This window comes from Lepidochelys kempii, chromosome 1 (genome assembly GCF_965140265.1).
Source record: "Lepidochelys kempii isolate rLepKem1 chromosome 1, rLepKem1.hap2, whole genome shotgun sequence".
Classification (NCBI taxonomy): Eukaryota; Metazoa; Chordata; order Testudines; family Cheloniidae; genus Lepidochelys; species Lepidochelys kempii.
Window position 1 is genome coordinate 288,597,619 of NC_133256.1, and position 26,671 is coordinate 288,624,289.

At 40.2% G+C, this 26,671-nt stretch overlaps 1 protein-coding gene across 3 annotated transcripts in view; it reads right to left on the minus strand.

The window, feature by feature from the left end:
• LEMD3 (LEM domain containing 3) overlaps nucleotides 1-26,671 on the minus strand; it is an 87,656-nt gene continuing 60,985 nt past the window's right edge. Inside the window, exons 4-13 of one of the 3 annotated variants that reach the window (XM_073327867.1) lie at nucleotides 22,883-22,950; nucleotides 19,865-19,944; nucleotides 19,640-19,785; nucleotides 16,410-16,511; nucleotides 14,950-15,052; nucleotides 9,244-9,422; nucleotides 6,757-6,838; nucleotides 2,660-2,765; nucleotides 2,503-2,581; nucleotides 1-2,250 (exon numbers count right to left, since the gene is read on the minus strand). In XM_073327867.1, the coding sequence (XP_073183968.1) occupies nucleotides 2,087-2,250; nucleotides 2,503-2,581; nucleotides 2,660-2,765; nucleotides 6,757-6,838; nucleotides 9,244-9,422; nucleotides 14,950-15,052; nucleotides 16,410-16,511; nucleotides 19,640-19,785; nucleotides 19,865-19,944; nucleotides 22,883-22,950 (1,109 nt within the window). In that variant the 3' untranslated portion in view covers nucleotides 1-2,086. Of the gene's footprint in view, nucleotides 2,251-2,502; nucleotides 2,766-6,756; nucleotides 6,839-9,243; nucleotides 9,423-14,949; nucleotides 15,053-16,409; nucleotides 16,512-19,639; nucleotides 19,786-19,864; nucleotides 19,945-22,882; nucleotides 22,951-26,671 lie in introns of all 3 variants that reach the window. The other 2 variants (XM_073327866.1, XM_073327868.1) reach the window with 2 other exon arrangements.

Here is a 26,671-nt window from a genome sequence, read left to right on the forward strand (position 1 = left end):
TAAAAACCCCTAATAAACCTTTAATTAGAGTTTTGTTTGTGTGTGTGTTTGTTTGTTTTTACAGGACAGGTGACAAATTACATCAAATATCTGATTTTTCTCAAACGTCCAGATATTATACACATTCTCCTCTGTCTTGCAGGGAGGGATATTGGTCAACTTAACAGTTTTAGGTAAAATAAGATGCATAATAGTACATATTACAATAATAAAATGTACAGTGTTTACAAGAAATATATTTTAGAAGCAAGAAAATGATGCATCTGCATCAAAAGGTGACCTTTTAAAATGCCACAACTATTTTTACATTCACTCTTGCAACAGGTCACAAGATGGGGTCACTAAGATCAGGTCAACAAATCACTATGATGCACATCAAATACAGCAAAATCAGTTTATATACATATATTATACATATACATGTATATTATACATATACATATATGTATATGTACATATAGTAAAACTCACGAAAATCTATCAGACCTGACATAAAAATCTACTCACTCATCAAAAATATGTACTTGTCCCTCATGAGTAGAAATTTGCATGGCAGATTATATATATTATATATACTAATTCATTAGCATCTGAGACGTAAAACTGAGAATTAAAAAATTTTCAGATAACAAACCCTCCAATAATAAACATGGTGCCCTCAAAAGCACAAGGTAAGGCACAAAAGGATTTTCTGTTGCAGAATAGTGTGCATCATGTTTAATGAACCATAAGAAAAACATGCATTATTTGTGCAAGTTCATGCTGCAAATCCACCATATCTACAAAAGAATTAAAGTGAGTTTTATTAAATTTATTTTAACTGGTACACTTCCAGTCTCACCACCTATGCAATATTTAGCTGGATAATTATAGACAAAATTATATGGTGTAAACAAGGGATCAGTGCAGCCAATAGTCTTAGATATGCAATGAAACTTCTCAGCAACAATTCTGTAGTTACTAAGAGTGAATAAATGTTAATACATAAATTTAACATTGAAATAAAGTAACTCACTTGTACATTTATATTTCTAGCTGTCATGAACCAAAATTTTGTTGCAAAAAATATGCACCTTTGTTAATTTTACATGTAACTGGTTAATTAAAACTTATTTAAAGTTATAAATATATTAGGAAAGTTACTTAATCCCAATAGTACTTTGTCACAGTCCTGGTATTTGTAATAAATACAGCTTTTCACAAAATATTTTTTCAGTATCTGCCAATTGCTTCTTTATTGCTCACATAAATTTGAATCCACTACAATTGGTATCAGATCTTTCACACAAAATCATAGTCAGATATTTCAATATAAAAACTATAAAAGATATTTAACTTGTATCTAATATTTTAAGGTGTGCGGCTGTTTGACGTTTATGTGATGGTACAGCCAACATTATAAAAAACATTAGGTTATGAATAAAATAGGAAGCTTATTCACTGCTTTAATGCAGACATCCTCACAGAACATGACTACTTTTGCCACCACCAGCATTTACACTTATGTACAAAAACCAGTATATCTGCATTCAGTTTCTGTTTCCCTCACACTTATATGCAACCACTAAAGCCAAATTAATTTTCCCATACCCCAGCTGGAGCAAATGAATCCTTTAGAGCAACAGAAACCTAAGATTAGACTGAAAAATTAACTTCTTTACTTATTTGCCATCAGGAACTGTAGGTGTGTGTTACAAAATATCCACAAGATTATTTCACAGGAAACTATGGAAATACAGGAAGTCGTCTTTTCTCCATGCTTCTGGATTGTTATCAAAACACTTCTTGGTGCAAAAAAATTACAGCCACCACATCTGAAAATGTTTAATAAATTCAGTGTTCTTCATGCAAAAATTAAATGCATTGGTTTACTCAAGCTCCAAAACTTCCTGAAGCAACTGTTTTTGTCCACTTAGCATTACTGCCTCATTGCTAAGTCCCTTTGGAAACAAGATTTCTGGAACGTTCAGACTTTTATTTAATCAATGAAAATATTACATACAAAAAGCACTAAAAAAGGAAGACGGCAGCCAAACAGGAATTTTCCTGCTGCAAGTAACAGTCCTAGTAGTTGTAGAAAGTCTTCTCAGGAGCTTCCCTGAGAGTTAGTTGTGCCTGTCCGTAGACGAAGATGTGACATTGAGTTCATGTGTTTGTTTGATGGCTTCAAGGGTGTGTTGCAAGTAAGAGCCTGGGGAAAGCGATGATGATATCGATCCAGCCGCAGGTATTTTACCGTTACCAGCTTTCCTGCAGTAAAATACAACCAATTACTAGTTTAGACCATTACATTTAGTTTAACAGATAAATATACTTCAAGTTAGATAAATACTTCAATGCACTGATGTAATCAACAAATTGCCAGATAATTCATACCTACGAAAAAAGTCAAAAATGTATTTTGCTATTGCTTAATATTTTAGTTAGAAGTCATCTTACAGTGCTAGCTAAAAATGACAGTAGCTGCATTTCTCCTCAATTTATAACCCCTAAACTTCTTACCATCAAACCAAGAGCCATGTAATGCTTTAAAAGCCTTCCCAGCATATTCCGGAGACAGACACTTGACATATACACAACCCTGTGGTGAGAAAAAAAAAATTAAGCTGTAAGACCAACAAGCCAAAACATATAACGGGAATACAGGAAATGCATTTACCTCACGTGAATTTTTGTCCACAGCTATATGAACAATTCCATCATTATCACTGCATTTTTCCAAGATTGCTTCTTGAATTGCCAAATGCCAGTGGTCACCAATTTCCCTAAGTAAAACAATTAAGAGAAGATATAATGAAAGTCTGCATGAACATTTTTTTACATTTCTATTAAGAAGTCTGATTCTGGTTAATTTTTTTTTTTTAAACAAAGCAATGTTTAAAGGAACATGCAAAGTATGTTAATATGATATTAATATGTAGTAACATTAACCCTTGGAATGTGCACCTTGGATGGCCAATTAAAGTAGCTAATAAAATGTTAAGGTCCCAACATGGCAATGCATTCTTTACCAGGGGAAAGAGTAAAACAATCCCTTTTAAAAATCTAGAAAACGATCAGATTTTTAAAAAAATGGATGTTTCCTGAACTGGAGGGAGAATTGCCAAGATTGCTACTAAGTAAACTCTCAGGGAGCTTAGGGAAAGGCCCAAAGATCTGAGGTGTAATGGGTACTCCAAAATGTCTTGAATCCTAGTTTCTGATAGAAGTATGCCCTGGAGTGTGGAACAGATTGAAAGCTGCTTCCACTTGTCTAAATAAGCAGGTGTAGTGGATTACTTTCTGCTATTAAGCAATACCTCCTGAATTGCCATTGAGCAGTCTTCCTCCACCTGAATTAACCTTTACACCATAAGGTGCAGGCTGTTCATGTCTGCATGCAATATCTGCCTGTGCTTCTGGGACAACAGGTCTGAAGAAAAGGCAGAGAGCTGATGGAGGTTGAATCAGGAGGCTGTGAAGGTCCAAGAACCAGCATTGTCTCAACCATGCTGGAGCTTTAAGCATTATCTGGCATGGTCTTCTGTCAACTTGAGGATCACCTGTGGTATGAACAGAATGCAGGGGGCTGAAATGAAGAATGTGTACAGGAAACTCTGCCTCCACTGTAGGAGAGAAGTGTCAGTAAATGAGCCTGGGCTGTCACCCACTTGCAAACAGAATGATGGCATTTCGTCTTTTATTGCACAGAGGTTAACGAATGAAATATTCCAGACCTGAAAGAGTTCTGAGCACACTGTTCTTCAGAGACCACTCATGATTTTTGGAAAGTTTCCTGCTGAGATGACTGGCCAACAGGTTCTGGGAACAATGTGTTCCTTTTCATGCAAAAGTCTGTTTCACTGGTTTTGACAAAGCTGAGTGGATAGTATCTAGACCAACAAGCCCTTGATGTAAGGGGGGAGGGGGGGAGTGCAGCAAGCCTTGAAAATTGTTTGAGGATATTGATTATGAATTGACCCTTCATTGTCTGTCCATAATTATTGGGTTCACAAACCTTCTAGCTGAGCACCCCCATCCTATCAGGGATGCATTATGCATTGTAATGAATGTCTTGGATGAAAGGGGATGAGAATATGACATATCCCTACATACGCTGTTCTGATCCACTCACTGCTCTAAAGACACTAGGAACATAGGAAGTACATGGACCCACTTGTCAAAGGGATTTCTGTTTCATCGATAGTTTTGCTGTAGCCCCCCCGAGAGAACATGTTTGGTCACATAACATGTTGGGTCACGTAAGTACATGTGGCCGTGTGGCAAGCTCAGACTGTGGTGGTGGGGCATGACATGAGAGACTTATACAGCTGGACAATAGTCTGCGTTTCTCCCTTAGGAGAGATTTCAGTCAACTTCATTGACTCAAGTAGGGTCCCAATGAACTTGATTTTCTACGTTGGAACGAACGCGGATATCCCCTTGTTCAGTGTAAGTCTCAGACTGTCAAAGAAACGAAGGATGAAATGGATGTCATGAAGAACATGATGTTCAGATCTGCTTTGAAGTAACCAATCATACAGGTAAGGGAAGACATGAATTCCTTTCCTCCTTAGGTATGACACAGCCATACTCCAGCTGAATACTTGTGGCACCAATGACAGACCAAAGGGGAATAACATATTCTGATAATGTTGTTGAGCTACCACAGAACTTAGAAGTTTCCTGTGACTTGGCAAGATTGCCACATGGAAGCAAACTTCCTTGAGATTAAGGGCAGCAAACACTGTTGCAATCTTGGGAAAAAATAATCGATGTTAGGAAGGCCAAGGGAACTCTTACATACTTGATGGACTTGTTGAGATTTCAAAGAACTAGAATGGGTCTCAGACAACCCCCCTCCACAGACTTGGGAATCAAAGTATTGTAAATAATACCCCTTTCCCCAATGCTGAAAGAGAATTTCTCCTATGACTCCTAGGATGAAGTGTCTGAACTTTTTGAACAAGCACTGACTTGTGAGATGGGTCCCTGAGAAAGGATGGAATAGCTAGGTGGAGAAGGAGGTGGACAGAAACTAGAGAGAATACCCCAGTCTCTCAGTGCTTAGGATCCATTTGTCTGTCGTTATAGATTCGCAAGCACTGAGGAAATGTGATCATCTGTTTTCAACCTGGGGTTGGGGTGGGAGGAAGGAGGACTGGCTGTTGCTGGCAACTGTAGAGTTATCCTCAAAGGAGGAATCAAATGGCATGCCTCCCAACAGCCAACTGAGAATGAGATGCCTGTGTTGTGCTACAGTTAGCGGTCTGTACAGGCACCTCTTGGGGGCTGGAGTATCAAACACTAATAAGCAAAAACTGTTGCTTTGAAAGTCTTTAAAAGAATGTAAGGTCTCATCAGTTTATATCTGAAAACAAAGACAAAACTGCCAAATAGAATATCTTATATCATTTGTTGACAGTTCATAGCTATTCCCGAGTTCTGTAACCAGGAAACTCTCTTCAGAGTTACTGCAGAGGCACTCACTCTACAAGAAGCATCAGCCACATGAAGTGCAGACTGGAATGACATCTTAGTCACCATGCAATCTTCTGCAAAGAAAGCCTTAAATTCTTCCTTTGCATCCTCTGGTAGTTTCTCGGAAAACGTGGACATTGCGTCTCAGGTTACAGTCAAGTTTAGCTAACAGTGCCTGCTAATTTACTATATACATCTTCAGAGAGGAGGCAGAATAAAAAATTTTCTCCCATTTAAGTCAAGTCTTTTGGGCTCTTTTTCTTTGGGAGTTGATTTAAGTCTCCCCGACGTGATCTCTCATTCGTAGTGACAGTTACCAAAGAGTTCAGGGTGGCATGGGAATAAAAACACTTGAATGTTTGTCGGTGTGCCTAGCTGTAGGAGCTAAGGAGGCTGGCATATGCCATAAGGTCTTTACTGGCTCTAGAAGAGCCTTGTTAATAGGGAGGGGCTATCCTCACAGGGGCAGAAGAGCATGTCCAAAAACTTGTGGTGTTTTCCTGTACAAGCTCAGCTTTTATGTCCAAAGCTGCAACCATTCTTCTCAGAAGTTCCTAATGAGACAATCATCTGCAACTGAAGAGGAAGTGTCCAGGATCATGAAGTCATTGAGCGAGGAGGAAAAGATGTTAACAGGAGCAGATGGATCCTCCTGTGTTAAAAATTGGTTCCCTGGGCAAAGGTTCCTACTGACGCACTAAGTGCTCTGTGGGAACAGCATTTTGTACTTCCAACCAAGGTGGCTTTGTCATCATATGCTCTGATGAGATTCCCCCGACTGGGCTGGTGATCAAGACCCAAGGGAATGCAAAACACCCCAATGTTTAACATTCTAAATCCAAATTGTGCAACTTTAAGACTGTATTCTTAATTTTACAGCCAATGCAGTCTGTTGCATGTAAGCCACAGAAGCTCCAGTGTCTTTTTTGGTGCTTCAGAAAATCAAACATTTTTACAGCCAAACAGGAGAGGGCCAGAGTGACAGTGTATTTGGACAGCAGATGACTGACGACCACACTATTGTTGAGGAAGTGGTCTGCAGAATACTAACACCGAAAAGCAAGAGGAAAGGGAGGGTGAGGTAAAAAAGCAAAAAGAGTCACTTTGGCTGGTAATGCACACATCCTGAATGTTAATTTTTTGCTTATATACGATACTATTTCTCTGACGAAAGTATTGGGGTTGAAGTTTTTGAGATATCATGCGTTTTCAGGAGGGATTTGAAGAATGAAAGTTTTCCACCCTGTCCTAAGGCACATTAGAAATAGCACCTGGGGTACGACCACATTTACTTACATGACGGGATCAAACATATTGCGAATCTTTAGACATGGTGTCAAACTGTTTGGTGGCGAATTTCTTCTATCTAGATGAAATGCTACAAGGAAAAAAACAGATTTAATAGTTTACTAAGTAATGAATACAATACTATCCAGTTTACAAGCATCTTATCTTTACATTTAATCCTTTTGTTGCCTTGAACTTAAGAGTAAGAATATCTTCCTTCCATAATATGAAGGAAAAAAATTTCAACAAATTACAATGTTCCCATAAAGACACTAATAATATTGAGAAAAACAGATACTTTTATTTTTTCAGATTAATAATTGCTAGGTTTAAAGATATTAGTTTTGATATTCCGGCCAGTACACTGGATGGTAAACAAATTCCAGATAGCTAAAAAGTTGTATGCTATAACTAATGCAGAAATTGCATGCACTATCTGTAAGTAAAAACAGAAATCTAAGTTCTTGCTAACTAGTTTAAATTTGACAAGGATTTATGCAGTAATTATTCAGTTATAATTATGACCTGCCAATATGTTTATAAGGATGTAATTTTATGATGAACTTAACATTTATACTGTCCTTTGGGTATTCTATAATTCATAAGAATCTATTAAGAAATAGGGACAGATGATGTTTCAGTATAAAAATATTCCCATTATTAATTCTTTATATTGGAGTGACATATGAAGGTCCACAATCAGGATGGGGACACTATGTATTAGGAACTGGTAGAAATGGTCCTTAAGCCAGAAAATTTACAATCTAATTTTAAAAACAAAAACCACACCAAGTTTACAAAGAAGAGAAGGATGAGAACAGTGAAAATAAGAATGTGGTTACATAGCTACTGCACAACTTGATGGTTCTATATCTGAAAGGGTTTCTGAAGAAAGACAAACTATCCCATTTCTACACAATCTGTCAATGGTTAACTCTTTCTTGAAGGTGTTACAGTCATAGAATCATAGAATATCAGGGTTGGAAGGGACCTCAGGAGGTCATCTAGTCCAACCCCCTGCTCAAAGCAGGACCAATCCCCAATTTTTGCCCCAGATCCCTAAATGGCCCCCTCAAGGATTGAACTCACAACCCTGGGTTTAGCAGGCCAATGCTCAAACCACTGAGCTATCCCTCCCCCCCAGAGTGTTTTAAGTAAAAATCTGGAGGATTTGTTAGTAGCCTCACAAATTAATTCAAAGAGGGCATTCCATTTAGGGCTGCCGGGTATCTGGTTTTCTACCAGGAAGTCTGCTCGAAAAGGGAACCTGGCAGTGTCCCGTTAGCAATGCTAACCGGACATTAAAAGTCCGGTTACCTGCAAAAAGAAAAGGAGTACTTGTGGCACCTTAGAGACTAACCAATTTATTTGAGCATGAGCTTTCGTGAGCTACAGCTCACTTCATCGGATGCTAACTAACAAATAAATTGGTTAGTCTCTAAGGTGCCACAAGTACTCCTTTTCTTTTTGCGAACACAGACTAACATGGCTGTTACTCTGAAACCGGTTACCTGCAGTAATCTGCCTCCACCACCAGGAGGTGGAAAGAGCAGCAGCTGGAGCCTGCAAGAGCATTCGGGAAAGGCTCCAGAAGAGAGAAGTACTGGTGGTTTCCCCATCCTGCCCCGAGCACGGCTCCCCCTTCCCCCACCCTGCCCCAGTCACCCTCCCACCCCCAGCGCACAGCTCCCCTTTCCCCTCTCAGGCAAGGTGTGCCTGAAGTGACATCCCTATCAAGTTTCAGGGGAACAAAACCATGGGAAGTTTAATTTCTGACTTCCCCTTCTACATTAAAGCAAACGGTTGGTTGTGCCAGACAGAACTAGGAGACGTGGTGGCAAAAACATCCTATATATTTTCTAAGAAGAGCAGTTCCCCTCTGAAATGCTAAAAACAACTTATCATGGATACATATTTTTGTATGTGACTTCCCCACTATAGAGTTTACAAATAAGAGGATTTATTTATTTGAATGCCACTCTTTCAGGCTCCACCTGAAACGGAAGTCATGCTTCTTTTTCCTGACCTGTGCACAATGACAGCAATAAGTGTTCTAGAGGCCCAACCCTGCCCTTGCACCTGTATACCACTGTTTCCAATAAGCTAGCACAAGGGTAATGAAAGTCAGAATCTGACCCCGTAAATGACACGCAGTTATTTTTGTTGATAATACACGAGCCAGAAAATAGCTCACTTTCTGTCTGACTACTCTGCGGGCTCTGCTGTATGGCCATTGGAGCACTAACAGAAAAGTTTATACCTGGCACTGAAGTAAACAGATGAGATGCTAAGTATAGAGGAGCTAGTCTATTGAATAGGAAAGTGCTATTTTTATATTGTCACTTTTTCAGACAATAACTGCAATTTACATTTAAATAGATTAGAAAAATCAAATTCTTCCTTTTCAAATGACAGATTAGCCTCATTAGGAGATGCAAGAATAAATGTTAAGTGTAGAATGCAAAATATAAGTTACATTTAATAATATAACTATACCTTGGCCTTGCCATACTTTAGATGGTATAACTAAAATTTTGTCACATGCTGCAGATGGCTGTATCCATCTCCAAACCAAGTCGTCAGCGCCACCTATTCGTCGTGTCTCTGTGCGAACTCTAGATTCATTTGCAGCAAGGAAGTCAACAGCTCTATTCCAGACCTTCTTCATTTTTTTCCTTCAATTTAGAGCAAGAACAAGAATTATAATTTTAATATTATAACAAAAATACATTATGCATCCAAATACTAGTAATTTCTAATTAAAAGAAATATGGAGGTTACTTATTTGTAACTGGAGGTTCTTTGGGATGTGTGGTCCCTATCTGTATTCCACACATGGATAAGCATGTGCACCAGGCACCTATGATCAAAGATTTCTAGCAAGTAGTGTCCGTTGGCCCACACATGCGCATTTTTTCTCATGCTCTGCACAGAGGAGGGCGGTGCAGACCGATGCCTCCCCAGTTCCTTCTTACTGAGAATCCAGTGATGATCTGCAGCAGGAGGGTAAGCAGGGCAGGTAGTGGAATACAGATAGGAACACAACTCTCGAAGAACCTCTAGTAAAAGGTAAGTAATCTCCATTTCTTCTTCGAGTGCTGGTCCCTATGTGTATTCCACAAATATGTGATTGGTAAGCAATTAAACAGCAGTGGAGGGAGTGCAAGGATGCAGTTGTTATAGATGCCTGTAATATTGCTGTCCCCACAGCTGCATCTGCAGAAGATGTCTGGACCAATGCCTGTTTCACGAAAGTATGGAGAGAGCTCTTGCCCTACATAGGTCCAGTATAAATATGTCTTGAAGAGATGCTGTAGAAGTCACTTGTGTTCTAGTGGAGCAGGCACTCACCGCTCTAGGGAGGCACATGCACCAGTTGATAATGAATGATGCAGCCAGAGATCCACTCAGAGTCTCTGAGCAAATAATGCTTGTCCTTTTAATCACTTTGCTAAAGGAACAAGTTATCTAGGTATTTTCCTAATTGATTTTGTTCTCCAATGGCAGAACACTAAAGCCCATTGTCCGTCAAGAGAGTGAAATCTTTTCTCATCAGAAGCATGAGGTTTGGAAAAAAAAATACCAGTAAGTAAGCTGATTCATGTGAAACTCAGAAATTACCTTAGGGATAAATTTTCGGTGAAGGCAAAGAAAAAGCTCATTATGAAAACTAGTATACTGCCATAAGCACTCCCAGTTCACTTGCTCTTTTGGCTGACGTGACTGTGGCTAGGAAGACAACTTTTTCATAGAGAGGTAGGACATGGAGCAGGTAGCAAAATGATTAAAAGGGAAGTCTGGTAAGTTCTGAAAGAACAAGATTAAGATCCAAGTGCAGGGTTGGTTTTACCACCAGTGGAAAGGTCCTGATGAGGCCTTTTAGGAATCTGATTGTAGTTGGATGAGTGAAAACAGGATAGCTCTTAACTGGAGGATGAAAAGCAATGATTGCTTCAAGGTAGACCAGCAGCAAACTAACAGTCTCAAAGTCCATGAGTAGGTAGTCTAGAGTAACAACAATTCCCATGATTTCTGTGGATAGTTGGCTCTGTTGTGTCCAGGAGGAGAAACATCTCCACAGGTCAGCCAGCATTTTCTGGTGCAATCCTTTCTGCTTTGAGAATAGATTGAATAGTCTCCAAACATGAATGTTCTATGTCTAATGCCCATCCAAATACGAGGCTATGAAATGAGAAGGGCCTGGGTTGGGATATCTGGCCCCACTGTTCTCGAGACAGGAGATCCATAAAGGGTTGGATGTTGATGGGAGGTCAGGTTGACGTTTTCAGAAGTTATCTGAGCCAGTTGGACACAATGAGAATAACCCGAGCTTTGTCATGGTGAATCTTTTGTAGAATTTGTAGTATCATTCGGATGGAAGGAAAGGCATACTTGAGGTGGTCCATCCATGGTAGATGAAAGACATCGCCCCTGCGGCCTTGGCCCAGAGCTGTTGCTTCCACCACCTATGAGGGATGTGGCCATGAAAATGGTCGCACCAGGCGGATGGATAAGGAAAGGACTCCCACACATACTTGTTCTGGGTTTGTCCAACAAGACAAGCTGTGACCTTGGCAGGAATCATACTCTAGTATTCATGTTGTGTCTGTAGGGTTAGTAAGCAGACCACAGCCAAGCCAGGACTTTTCTATATTAACACAGATTCCCTAGGAAGATAACAGACAATGTAGGAATAGGGACACCAACTGAACATCCATTCTGGATCTGCCAGTCAAGAGCCAATCATCCAGATACGGACAGATGGTGTAGTCATCCAGGCCAACCTCACTGAGAAGACCTCTGTGAAGATCCTGGGTGCTGTAGCTAGGCTGAACGGAAGCACTTTGAATTGGTAGTGCTCTTGGTTTACCAGGAAACTTCTGTGGGACAGGCAAATGTCCACATAAAAGTATACATCTTTCACATCAAGAGCCACAATCCATGTGCCCTCTTCAACAAAGGGGATTATGAATGCCAATGTGACCATACAAAATTCTGATTTTTGAATAAAGTCATTCAGTTGGCATAGACCGAGAATTGATCTCCAACCTCCGTTTTCCTTGGGCGGGAAGAAATATGGGGAGTAGAACACTGTCTCTCAATCCTGAGGTGGCATGTATTCTATAGCTTCTCACTGAAGAAGAGTCCACCTCTGAATGGAGGATCTCCTTGTGAGAGTGGTCCTTGAAAAAAGGGGTCAGGAAGGGGTTTCTGGTGGTGAGGTGACAAACTTGATTGCAAAGCCAGATTGAATCCTCTCCAGCACCCACTTGGCCACTCTTGTTGCCCTCCAGTTGTGAGTGAAATGAGCAAGGTAGCCACCAAAAGTTGTTTTTTTGTTTGTTTGTTTTTTTGGGGGGGGAAGGGGGGAATGAAGGGTGGCATCAATAGAGGAATGCAGTTCTCAAGTATCCTGTCAAAAGTAACCTATGGATGGTGAGTGGGGTTGAGTGGTGGCAGCTGAGGTGGAGAAAGCCACAAATTTGAGTTTTTGTACCCTCTGGCACTTACATAGTAGTTTGTAAGAGCACTGGTTTAAGGCTTATAAACCTGCTTGTGATGCTCTCTCTTTGGGGCTAGGATGTAAATGCTCAGGGAGCGTTAAGGACTCTAGAACAACTTGAGTGAGTAAATCAACTCATCTCCTTTCAATGAAGGCATTGGACTCACTAAAGGGGAGGTTCTCAGGGGTATTCTGGACCTCCCTGGGGAACCTTGAAGCATGAAGCCAGGACTCTTGTCTCATGACTATAGTGTGGCAACAGCTAGAGCCCTGTGTGGATACAAGAATTTGTATCCGTATCCAATCCAAAATAGTGGATATTCACAGATTTGCAGGACTATAGCAGTAGCTCTGGACCTAGTATCAGCTGCATCCACTGCTGTTTGGAGCAGTCTTAGCCACCAGTTTGCTTCATTGATGAAGGCTTAGAACCGAGACCTGTCCTCCTGGAGAAGTCTGTCCTGAATTCCACACATTCGGAATAATTTGTGAAATCATATTTTGCTAACAGAGCCTCTTAAGTTAGCAGTTCTGAACTGAAAGCTGCTAGATGAAAATGCCTTCCTCTCTAGAAGGTCAAGGCATTTAGTGACCTTGTATCAGAGTTGTCATGCAGTGATGCAGCCTGAATCTTTCTGTGGCTCCCTGCACCACCAAGCAACTGGACGGGTAAACAGAACTCTGCTCCTTCAGCTGGTAAAAAGTAACAATTTTCAGCCCTTTCTGGTGTGGGGGCACAGAAGACTGAGATGTGTCATATTGCCCTAGCAGGTACTATAATGGCCTTGTTTACTGAGAAGGCCACCCTGCTAGGGCCAAAAGGTTGTAGAACGTCCAGGAGTCTACGCTGCATGTCACTGATCTCCTCAAGACAGATCTTGAGCTCAGCTGCCACCCTCTGCAAGAGCTCCTGGTATTGCCTGTGGTCATCAGGCAGAGATGGGGATGATGTAGAGACTGCCTCATCTAGTCAGGAGGATGACATGCCCAATGGAACTGTCAGCACCAGCGATCCAGCTCAATTTCCTCCTTTGCTTACTCCAATGGGGCCAGTGGCACTAGCCAGGGGAAGAGGGCCAAGTTTGATTCTTGTCCAGATCTGGGATGTCTAGTGTACAGACCCCAGAAGGGCCAAAATGAAGGCTGATTGAATGGGGAGTGCTTCAAGGCACTGGGTGTCAACAGTCCCCTGGGTCATAATACCTGGGAGGAGGGTGGCTCCAAGACCTTGAAGAAGTTGTGTGTGGACTGGTCTCCCTCCGAGGGAGTGAAGGTTCATCCAGAACATCAGACTCATCTGATGAAAAGACAGGTTCAAGTTCCACCTGTCGTGCCGTTGGTATGTTCCAGCTTGTGGACAGGGTACAGGAAAGACCCTTTCTCCTCAAGGTGGTTTCTTCTGGTATTGAAATATCCCGTGGAGGATGGGACAAGAAAGAGAAGAGAAGATTATGGGTAGGATAAGTCAAACATATCCTCCGGTGACGTAAAGATCTCAGTCCATCCTGGAGTTCAGAGTTCTGGAGGCCAGATTGACAGATCCAGTGCATCTCAGGAGATGGGCTCAGCAGATCCTTCCTGGAGTATGTTGAATGGGAATCCAACATGGAATTTCTAGTTGAAGCTGGCAGGTGCTGATTTTTGACCTTTGAAAGTTGGAGTCGGAACCAGAGCTGGAAGCAATGGATCCTTCTTCCATTGCACCTTCCCTTCTTGATTGGAAGATTTAAGCAGACTTAATTCTTTAAGACTCACCCATGAGCACTCAACCAACTTGGACAGGGACAGAGAGGTGTCCTGTCTCTCAGAGGAAGATCTAGATAGAGATACGTCCTTATGCTTATGTTCATATCCCATACTCTTATGAGAGGCTTAATGGTTTTGCCCTCTGCTCCAGAATTCATGCTCAGAGGGTTGCTACTCACCATCTGAGGCACAGCACTTGGGGGGTGGGGAGGGTCTCCCCAGTCTGGGTCAGACTGAGGTCTCATGGCTTTCTCCATGAGATGTTTCCACAAACAGCTCTCATCCCTCATGGGTTCAGGGAGCGAAAGAGCAACAAATGTTGCACTTGGTGGTGATATGAGCCTCCCCAAAGCAGTAAAGGCAGTGCAGGTGTCCACCGCTGATGGAGAAAAAAGAACTGCATTTCCTGCCCCTGCTCTAACCCTGGGATGCTGGGCATAGTACTTTTCTGTGGGCAGGAACTCCTTGAGGTGGAGAGAACTAAACTAACTATAAAGTCTAAAAATTCTAAGAATACTAAATACTAAACTATATACAATATATACATATTTACAAATTAGAAGACCGACAAAGATAGTTTTAGATAAAGAGGATTCTGACTCTGGCCATGCGGTGGTAAGAAGGAATTGAAGAGGCATTGATCTGCACCACCCCTCATGCCCTCACTTCAGAGCATGATGAAAACAACTGAGATGTGCAGACCAATGGACACTACTTGCTAGATATCTCTGATCTCAGGTGTATGATGCACATGTGTACCCATGTGTAAAATACACATAGGGACCAGCGCTTGAACTAAGGTTTTCATCGCTTATGCCTGCAATTTAATCTAGATGGTTTCATTTACTCATTTGAAATATTCAGTAGCTTAGTTTATTGACTAAGGCACTTATGTATGTGTAAGCTCAACATACTGCCCTTTAAAGCAATTCAACAGAATAATTTGAACATACCTGTCCTGAGGTGGTATTAAGGAATCACACACGTGGGGAATAGGCATATATGGCTGCAAGTCTTTGTTCTCCTGACATGCCTCATTGTGACTTCTTAGAACATCTGAGAACACCACAACCAACAATTAGCTACACTGTTACGAGTCAACTTCAAATTTAGTCACCTTTAAAAAAAAATAAAGAATCAGAAGCAGTTCTGGGTACAAACAGCTGTTTCAAGTCCCCTGCCAATATCAGTAGTTTTCAGGTTTCAGAGTAGCAGCCGTGTTAGTCTGTATTCGCAAAAAGAAAAGGAGTACTTGTGGCACCTTAGAGACTAACAAATGTATTTGAGCATAAGCTTTCGTGCCTTTTTGGTTTTTAAAAAGCTCTAAGGAAGACAAATCAGGGAAACTGAATATACAGGGAAAACAGCAAAACTGACTGTATACAAAGTGCTGTCAAATGTAAAAAAAATAAGCCTGGAATAAAGGGGAGGGGGTATTCTCTATAAATCAGTTCTGAGTTTTAATAATCTTGAGTGTTACTTTTAACTATATGTAAAAAAAGTTTTAGACAGAAGTGGGGTTTTTTGTTTTTTTTGGTTTTTTTTTTAAAGAATGGAACGTTACTCTATCCCCTCCCCAACAAAGTTATTTTTAAAACAAATGATTGTGGTAGAGTTATATGGACATTAATATTGTATATCATATATAATTATGTTTACCCTTCAACCCCATTAAAATTTGGATCACCCACTGTAGTTAACAGGAAGTCCTAAATCAAGACAGTTTTAAAAGTGAAGCTACTGTCCTAAACAAGTAACAACACTGCGTGTATATACTGTCCCTCAAAAGTAGTAAATTAATATTTAGGGGTTAATCTGGATATTCAACTTCAGTAAATAAAATTTGGTCTGGTTTTGGAATGATCTGTTAAAAGGCTTCTTTCACTGGTATACAGCCACTGAAGATTACTTTAGTACTGAATTTATCAGTTTTAAAAGGAAAGTTGGCCAGATCTAGCTTAATTACAAGAATAAATTGGATGTGGAGAGCATTGTGTCACCATTATATAACCCATCCACTACCCTTCCCTATGTCCATTTTTAAGAATAGATTGTTCAGTTAGCATAACTTTGACTATGCTATATTTAAGGTAATACCACAAATCTTCAGGATTGCAAGAATGTATAGTATTCATAAATCGAACACCTTATGCCAATGGTTTGCTTGGGTTTAAAGCGCAGGCTAAAGTGGTTTAGCACTTCTGGGTACAGAATAGGCATTATGCCTAAACTACTGAGCTCATAATGAAACATGGGAAGGAAATGCACTCGCAACAGAAGATGGGGGAGAGAGTAAACACAAAAGCAGAAGATGAGCATTTGACTTGCCACTTGATACAGAAAGGATCCGTATTTTGAAAATGTGTACAGGTTTTCTAAACCAGTGTTTGTTGTATATTTTAAAAATTCATACCTATAATCTTTACAACCATATCATACATCTGCCTGGTCTCCTCTTCCTCTTTTGTCCAGCGATATTTCATGTAGTTCAAGACTCCCCAAACCATCCCTATACCTGCATTAAAATTCATAATATTCTTTTAGATATACTTAGAACTTTAACTATTCTTAAACGTGCACCACATACTAGCTGGTGTGTTAAATTCAGCAAAAGCCTTGATGTATCAGAAGTACATACTACATGTTACTGTTAATGTTTTGCATTTTTGCAACAAAGCAGCATAGAAGCTAGTTTGGGGCTGAATAGGAAATGGGTTATTAGATTTTTTTAAAAAATACTTCATTGATATCACTAAAAGGACAGTTTCCCCCTGCTGAGCATCACATTTTGCTATTATTATTGGTAAACTAAAGACCATTTAATTTTCCCTGAGATGAAGTACAATACAATTTGGATTATCTTGACAGATGAAAATAGTGAGGTTTCACATAAGCCAATATCCCTCTAAACCTTCAGTTTGACAGCCTGTGGAACTTTAAAAAGCACACGCTTTGCAGCTTTTGGACTCTACCCTGTTGGCTACAGGCAAGCGTTTGGGAGTAGAGGCAGGATGTTTGAAAATGGGAAAGTCTCATTTCTCATAAACTTGGACTGCTTCAACTCAGTAGTGTTCCTTGCTGTGAAGTACTGCATGTATTTCTACAGCTGAAAATCATTCTGATCCTAACTTTGTATCTCCAAAGAGGTGACAAATCTTTAGGCTTAGCAGGAGTGCAGCCTCCACAGTTTGTGCCTATATGGATCAGGTGTCCCTGGTACTGCAGCAGAGCAGGGAGCCCTCTGTAGCCCCACTGTCACAGGCCACCTCCCTCACTCCCATGACAGTGGAGCTGCAGTGGGCCGGTAACAGCCTATCCCTGCAGGCACAAAGCGTGGGGAAGTCTGAGGGCCTGATGGGGCAGAGCAGAGACTCCTGGCCAGGATGACGAGTTCCAGGCAGCAAGGGAGGCCATCTCACTGCTGAATGGCTCCATCCCCAGGCACTAGCCATTCAGCAGTGGGATGGCCTCCCCTGCAGCTGGGACTCCTCCTCCCAGTCCTGGCCAGTGGTCTGTTCTGCCATGCCAGGACCACAGCCTTGCCCATACCTTACACTTGCAGGGAACAGGCATCACTGGCTCTGCAGCCGTGCAGGCAGCCCTCTGCAGCTCTGCTGTCATGGCCCCGCTAACTCACTCACCAGGTAAGGAGTGTGGGAGCTATCCCCAGACAAGGAACTGTTCAGCAGTACCCAGCAACCAAGATATCCTCCTTGCGGTCCCAGCCAGGGGTGTCTGCTCAACCAGGACTGAAGCCTCCCTCACACCTTGCGCTCTGGCGTCTTGGGACCCTCAACTATTCAAAGAATCCCCTGCAGGCTTGCTGCCATTGCTGGGAGCCCCCTGAAGCCCCACTGCCCTACACCTAACCCCAACCGTACTACCCCCTTTATTTCCAGCGACTGTAAAAATAAAAAATTGTTAAAAATAAACAAACATTGACAAATATCGAAAGCGGGGGGGGGGGGTATCAAATTCTGCCAAGCCTACAAGTCCTTCTCTGCTTCAGTTCCAGACAGAAATGTCTGGTATTCTAGTTATTGTAAATAACATGTTCAACTCAGAATTTGACCCAGGTTCTTCCCCACTGGACTTCACCAGTCAGGAAATTAAGCTTACTGTTCATTAACAATCTTGTCAAACATTCCCATGTGCATAAAGGAGCTAAGGGGCAGGAGAGAAAGAAAGGAAAACAAGGTGCCACACTATTCTCAATGATGAAATTGTGAATTCTCTGCTCAAGAAGTCATCTCCTGAAGTGGACAATCTTCTTATTGATCTGTATCAAATTTTGGGGGGAATGTTTAGTGAGAAGGTCATGGATGGTAATTTCTGATGGTTTCTGGAGTTTTGATTCCTCTTCCCCTTAACCCTAGTATGGGACAGGCATTGCACTGGTTGATGATCTCTTAGCAATGAAGAAACAGTGCTGAAGGAAATTCTTTTGGTTCTTCCAGCCATTTTTGATAAACTGACCATGAGATCTTTTTTGATTCATGTGCAGTCCACACAGGAACCAGTCTATGGCTCTTGAGTAGTTCCATCCCTTTTCAGCAAAGGATCTGAGAGGCTATTTATTATTAGCAATACCATCCAAAGTTCAATACAGTCAAGTCAGAGAATGTTAGGGGCTGCTCATTCAGCAGGATTTCACAGTAAAAATGTTAAAATTGTGCCTAGTAGTCTGCATCCGAGTTCAAGGCTCTGATTTTGGCTTATTGAATCACATATAGTCTGGGATTCAGTTACTTAAGAAAATCTCTTTTCCATGCAAAATTACTCCTGATGAGATCAGCAGTGACAACTGAGCAAGAGCCCTGTCAGTTTAAACAGGAGGGCATCAGACTGGCATTTTCTATTAATGATTCATTACACTAACCCATGTTCTGCATCAGTCTGTCATAGCCCAGATTTGTTGATAAGGAGCATGCAACGGGTTGATAAGTGAGCTCGTAGTTATTCTATTGTGGGATATATTTAATTAGGATGACCTTGACTAGGCAGTGAATTTGTTTGTACAGGGGATTGTATTATTTATGCATTAATCATTGCATCGCACCTTGAGTCAGTGACTGGTGCGCCATACAGAAAAATAAAAGTTAAAGACCTAATTTTCTACCCCTAAGTCAAACCTGGTTGCGATTGGGGCGTTGATTGAAGAATATCTGATCTACAGGTAACAGCTTTAATTAACCAAGCTTCACACAAGTGCTACTGTACAGGATAGGTTTTATTTTCAGTGCTTTCTACAGAAATAATATACAGGTTCTCTGGAATTTCTACTCTATCCTCTCCGTGTAGACAGTCTCATCTCCTCTCCTCCATCAACACCTACACAGAATGTTTTGTAAAGGTTATATTATTTTTGTTAGTTTAAAGAAATCAGTGCCCCAAGGATAAAAAAAAATTTTCCCCTTCCTATAAACGTTTATAAAAGTAATTGTATATGACTTGTACCAAAAACTTCAGATATTACAATCAAGTCATATCAATTTATTACTTCAATTAAACTGTGAGCCGACTCACTCCAGACAAAGAAATATGACAGACAGAATTAGAAGGCAAACATTGCTAGACCCTGTCCCCACCCACACACTTAACTGCAAATTACAACCACTAATAGGATGAATTTAAATAACTTACCCAAAAGCAATATTGATAATCTGTGAGTTACAGTAATAAATGCACGGCGAAAACGACATCTGAAAGACATCTGTGGTCTAGTAGATTCCAGGTATTTCACATCAGTTACATTATTTAATTCCTCACTGGGGTCATTACCAATACACCTATTTAAAAACATTTAACAGTTTTAGGGCTAAATTAACTTATTGTGAAAATAAAAGCCTATGAAATAAAATCACTTACTTTATGCCAACATCTTCCCCCCTACTCATGATCCATTGTAGCACTGTGTTAAGTACTTTTTCATACTCTGGACCTAAACTCTGTCAAAAACAAGTAGTAGACGTAAAAGATTGATTTATTCTGGTATATTAAAGAATGTAACACTAACACATAGGTTTATGTAATACCATATAAGAAGGATCAGTAGACAATACTGATTATTTTTCATATAAAGTTTCAACAACGCACACAAAGGGACACCAAATATATGCAGATTATATGTAACTTTGGGACTAAAAATGAATGACATCCATTGAATTGAGAGATACTTGAGAAGTGTGCCATTCTCAATTTTAAAGGAGTCATGAATCACAACATTCAGCAACAGTCTACCATTTAGTCACTAGGGGGAGCTCAGCATTCTGCAAAATTAAAACCAAAACTAGATATGAACCTATATATAGAATTTATCCTAGAAGATAAACTGCAACAAAAGATTAATTAAATTTTAAATGCATAATATACTATCAAAATTTTAATTAATCCTTCCTTTCCTAGCATACTAATGTTTCTACTGTAAATCATTTCACATCATCTGTTGTAGGAGAAAGCCTTCATTACTTTTTGGCAGGTAAGCTCCACAATTCACCTTTAAATATCCTTTGCACAACCAGACTGAAGCTGAAATACAGTTTAAGGACTACTTTCCTGAAAAATGTAAATTGAAAAAAGATTTTACAGTAAGTCTTATTCTATCACCTAAGGATCAGACTGATATAAACTGTCCTAAAATTAGGAGGACAAAAGTTAATGTGTGAACTTATTTTCGCACCAAGAATGAAAGCACTGAGTAGATTCTAATTTGCTGAACGTGTTGCATTGCTTTAAAATTCTGTCACTGCACACAATTAATGAAGTGCTGCACATCAGATGTTATATTTATATTCCAGTTACAGGCTGGAAGAGTTAAGAGTAAATGAAACTTGTATTTAAAAATGACAAATTTGTATACCAATTTACAGCCTCTCACATTTACAGATTTGAAATCTTATCACCATAACAAATGCCTTTACTTCCTCTCTGCTAAAATCCTTTACTGTGCATTTTATCTCTTACCTTTACTGTTAACACTTTTTTCTATAGCCCCCTCAAAAGGTTACGCCCAGCTCTGCATACCAATAGATACAGAACGTTGCTATCCGTCTTCACCCATCATTCAGAAGTGCAACCAGCAACACCTCCACTCCTTCCCATTAATGTTTGGGATGCTGTTCAAATTGTCCCTTTGTTCACAGTACAAGTAATTTTTGCCAAGTAAACAACATTTAGTTTAGCTGTTAAAATGAGAATACAAAAAAAACCTCCAAATACCATATTGTTTGGTTTTAAAAAAGAGATTAAAATGAGTAGCAACTTAATCGTATTTTTGCCCCAATTGGGAGCAAAAGGAAGAGTGAGACAAAACTCTCCTTTCAGAAGGTTCCAAATGCATCACTTTGATATGAACTCTCTCTCATGGAGGTGGTTGAAAAATACAGATTTGACACTTCAAAAGAAAGAGGGTTGGATTTTTTTGCAAAAATGTTCACAAAATTATTCCATTTCTCAACCAGCTCTACTCTTATGCTCTTCCCCTTATCTATTAGGGAATGCATATATAGGTGGGGTTTCCTAAGAGACTACTGCCTCTAAGTCCTGTCAAAGGGCCTCATGCTGTTACTGATGTTGGCTAGTACATACCTGGTAAACTTAGGGCTTGGCTACACTTGCGAGTTAGAGCGCATTAAAGCAGCCCCAGGCGCCCTAGCTCACTCCCTGTCCACACTGGCAAGGCACGTAGAGTGCTCTGATTCCACCACAAGTGCGCTCCTGGTACTCCACCTCAGCAAGAAGATTAAAGCTTGTTGCGTAGTGGCTGAAATGCCTGGGGGGTGTCAGTGTGAATGAGGTGTTGCATTACTGCACTCTGATCAGCCTCTGGAAACATCCCATAATCCCCTTAAATCAAGTGGCCACTCCTCTCATTGTTTTGAACTCGCCTAGGAATACGGATATGCCCTTCTGACAGCCGGCTCCGAGACAAAGCAAGCCATTACTGTGAAATGCTGTGTGTGAGAAAGAGAGGTGGGGAGGAGTGGGAGGTCTGCTGCTGTCTGAACTTACAAGACAGCACGCTGACATGCTTTCAGCCCCCAAAAACCCACTCTCTCTCCCCCCACATACACACAACACACTCCCTATCACACTCCACCCCACCCCCCATTTGAAAAGCATGTTGCAGTCAACTGCATGCTCGGATAGCTGCCCATAATGCACCGCTCCCAATGCTGCTACAAATGCCACAAATGTGGCCATGCCAGTGCACTTGAAGCTGTCAGAGTGGACAGACTGCAGCGCTTTCCCTACTGCACGCTACGAAGGCTGGTTTAACTCAAAGTGCTCTACATCTGCAAGTGTAGCCATATCCTTAGAGACCATCCTCTCTCACTGAAAAGAGGATCATTCTTGCTTCTTCTCTGCATCCACGCAGCTGAAAACAGCATGAAGACACAGAATAGCAAAATGCTACTGTCTACTGAATTCTGACCTGTCCTTTTACACTTTTGTAATTCACAAGCTTACAGCAAAATTTGTGCTTATAAAGCAACGTCTCCATTCAGTTTTAAAATCTATGTTCTCTTAAGATTCTACATACGACATCTAGGGTTTTCTGGCTCATTTCATGAAACAGGAAAAGGTTAAAGGATGTAACAAGCACCTTTACTTTCTACATTTACACTCACATTCACAGAAGAAATTTTGCAGTTTAATAAAACAGTCTTTTCCCTTTCCCCCAAAAATAAAAACCATAAGGGCTGTGTGTGAAAGATATGTTCATTTCCAGTGAAATACAAAAAAAGATATGCAATAAGTAGTTAAATTTTAATTATACTGCTACACTGCATGTGAAAGCACCTTTTTAAATACAAATGGTAATGTTAATTTGTGCAAACCTTAACAGATAAAACTAATGAAAAAATACTTTTTCCGATCGCTTACTTTTAAATATGCAGCTGTCTCCTGGACGGAAAGGTTTCTCTGAATAGAGTTGCCACAGTCATGATCTCCTGGTAAAATTAAATTTTTAAAAATTTTTTAATCTATTTATTACTTTGTTATATAAACTAAAAAGCCCACAAGTGCAAACTTACACAGTTAATGCAATCTACACAAGCAGAGAATAGTTGGAGGCGCTAAGTATTTAAAATAAGAACGTGGGAGAGAGACTTCTGGATGCTTTCCCCCCCCCAAACATCTGATTGCCACAACTATCAACTGTGATGCTACAAATATGATTAGAACTTCAGGTACGAAACAAAAAACAAGAGCAGAAGCACGTTCTTAAAAACCTTTAAAAACTAGAAGTGAAATAAAAGGTAGTTTACAGAACTTTATTAAAAGAAACATTAAGACTGAGGCAAAACAAAAGAATTACTGATTCAGTTAAGGGTTAACACTTGGTCCACTTCCAAACCCTACCCCAAAAGGATGCCTTAAATAATTGGATAATCCTCCATTTCGTGCCTAATTACTGGGAAACTTCTTGCATGTATGAATTAATTTTTCCTGGCTTTTTCTTTCAAAATCGTGAGAGTCATAAGTTTCTATAAATTTCCCTTCATAAAATGAATCTAGTACATGAAGTAAATTCAGTGCACTGAAAAAGGCTAGAAAGTATACACATACATACCATACAGTTTTATATTTTAAAGATAAAAAATGGTTACTTTACATGCAAACCAATGTAAAGTAAAAGCAGATTTGCCATTTACTCTGAACACATTTTTGTGTAATAACTTATTACCACATTGGTCTTACAAATTTCTTATATAAGCGCACCTTAAAAAAATATTAGTAAACAGAAGTATCTAGAACCCCCAGAAATGCAGAGTGCGTTTGACACACATGCCCCTGTCATCATAAAATGAATGCGAGTCAAACTTAAGTGAGGGGGGGGGAGGGTAGAAAATCAATGTGTGAAGGCACACTAGCTTCTTGAACAGACCTAATGGTATTTGAAACTTTCTATTTTATCTCCTTATAATAGACGTGTGCAAACAGAAAGTCGTAAGACCTTGCAGACCCGAGTCAGTCTGAAAAGCTTCAAGAATTACATCACCATCATTCTATTAGTAGGCTTGACCAGAACTAGACTTCTAGATTAAATGCACCTCCTTGATCATCCAGAGAAACTGTAGTTTATTGACAGGTTTCAGAGTAGCAGCCGTGTTAGTCTGTATCCACAAAAAGAACAGGAGTACTTGTGGCACCTTAGAGATAAACAAATTTATTAGAGCATAAAGCTTTCGTGGGATACAGCCCACTTCATCAGATGCATAGAATGGAACATATAGTAAGAAGATATATATATACATACAGAGAAGGTGGAAGTTGCCATACAAAATGTAAGAGGCTAATTAATGAAGATGAGCTATTATCATCAGAAGAAAAAAACTTTTGTGGTGATGATCAAGATGGCCCATTTAGACAGTTGACAAGAAGGTGTGAGGATACTTAACTTAGGGAAACAGATTCAATAAATGTAATGACCCAGCCACTCCCAGTCTCTATTCAAAATCAAGTTAATGGTATCTAGTTTGCATATTAATTCAAGCTCAGCAGTTTCTCGTTGGAGTCTTTGGAAGCATTTCTGTTGCAAAATTGCCACTCTTAAATCCTTTATTGAGTGGCCAGAGAGGTTGAAGTGTTCTCCTACTGGTTTTTGAATATTATGATATCTGATGTCAGATTTGTTTTGTATTCTTTTGCATAGAGACTGTCCGGTTTGGCCAATGTACATGGCAGAGGGGCATTGCTGGCACATGATGGCATATATCACATTGGTAGATGTGCAGGTGAACGAGCCCCTGATGGCATGGCTAATGTGATTAGGTCCTATGATGGTGTCACTTGAATAAATATGTGGACAGAGTTGGCATCGGGCTTTGTTGCAAGGATAGGTTTCTGGGTTAGTGTTTTTGTTGTGTGGTTGCTGGAGAGTATTTGCTTCAGGTTTGGGGGTTGTCTGTAAGCGAGAACTGATCTGTTTCCCAAGATCTATGAGAGATCGTTCTTCAGGATAGGTTGTAAATCTGATGACGCGCTGGAGAGGTTTTAGTTGAGGGCTGAAGGTGACAACTAGTGGCGTTCTGTTATTTTCTTTGTTGGGCCTGTCCTGTAGTAGGTGACTTCTGGGTACTCTTCTGGCTCTGTTAATCTGTTTTTTCACTTTAGCAGGTGGTTACTGTAGTTTTAAGAATGCTTGATAGAGATCTTGTAGATGTTTGTCTCCGTCGGAGGGATTGGAGCAAATGCGGTTGTATCTTAGAGCTTGGCTGTAGACAATGGATAGTGTGGTGTGTCCTGGATGGAAGTTGGAGGCATGTAGGTAAGTATAGCAGTCAGTAGGTTTCTGGTATAGGGTGGTGTTTATGTGACCGTCGCTTATTAGCACAGTAGTGTCCAGAAAATGGACCATTTGTGTGGATTGGTCTAGGCTGAGATTGATGGTGGGATGGAAAGATACAACCGCATTTGCTCCAATCCCTCAGACTGAGACAAACACCTACAAGATCTTTATCAAAGCATTCTTTAAACTACAATAATCACCTGCTGAAGTGAAAAAACAGATTGACAGAGCCAGAAGAGTACCCAGAAGTCAACTATGCAAACTAGATACTATTAACTTGGGTTTGAATAGAGACTGGGAGTGGCTGGGTCATTACACATATTGAATCTATTTCCCTAAGTTAAGTATCCTCACACCTTCTTGTCAACTGTCTAAGTGGGCCATCTTGATCATCACTACAAAAGTTTTTTTCTCCTGCTGATAATAGCTCATCTTCATTAATTAAACTCTTACAGTTTGTATGGCAACTTCCACCTTCTCTCTCTCTCTCTGTGTGTGTGTTTTCTTACTATATGTTCCATTCTATGCATCCGATGAAGTGGGCTGTAGGCTTATGCGCTAATAAAATTGCTAGTCTCTAAGGTGCCACAAGTATTCCTATTCTTTTTGTAGTTTATTGACATACACATACCAGTATGGGGTCACACGGGAAGAGAAGAAAAGACTATCTCTGACCTCCATCCGTCCTTGAATTCATCTTTGCAGAGAACTGCTGGGCAACTGCAACCCCATGAAAGCATTTTTCCCCCTTCACCTTACCTAATAAAATTATTTTTTTCTGCTAGTATTCATGTCTGCAAGTTTACTCTCTCCAGATAAGGAAGACAACCCAAAACACTCACTGACCCAAGAACAGACTCCACCCCCTAAAATCCTTTCCAGAATGGAAAACCCCAAAGTGGTAACAAAGCTAAGAAATGTTAGCTATTTAATTTTTTACACACACACACACACACACAGACACACACCATTTAAGGTAAAACTAGAATTTAAATTTAAATGGAGTAGCTGAATACAATTGTTGTTTGAACGAATAGTGCTCAAACAATTTCTCAGTGGGTCAAGTTAGCAGCCAAATACTACAAGCAAATAATTCCAGAAAGGCATAGCACCATGTCTGCCAACTCTGTTGTGGATTTTAAACAGCAGTGATGTCCCAGAGCACAATCATGATTTGAATAAGAAATATTTATGTGAAGCAAGATCTTTTTCAGACTAATGTAGCCAATGATTTGATTGAATACACTTTTATAGATTTAGAAGTTGCATCTCTGATTTTGTAAGCCTTTGCAATTTGTGTTTTAAGCACTAAGCTATCAATGTCTTACAGGCTTCTTCTCTTTTGACTGGTGGCTGGCGGAGAAGAAGTGGGGATATGG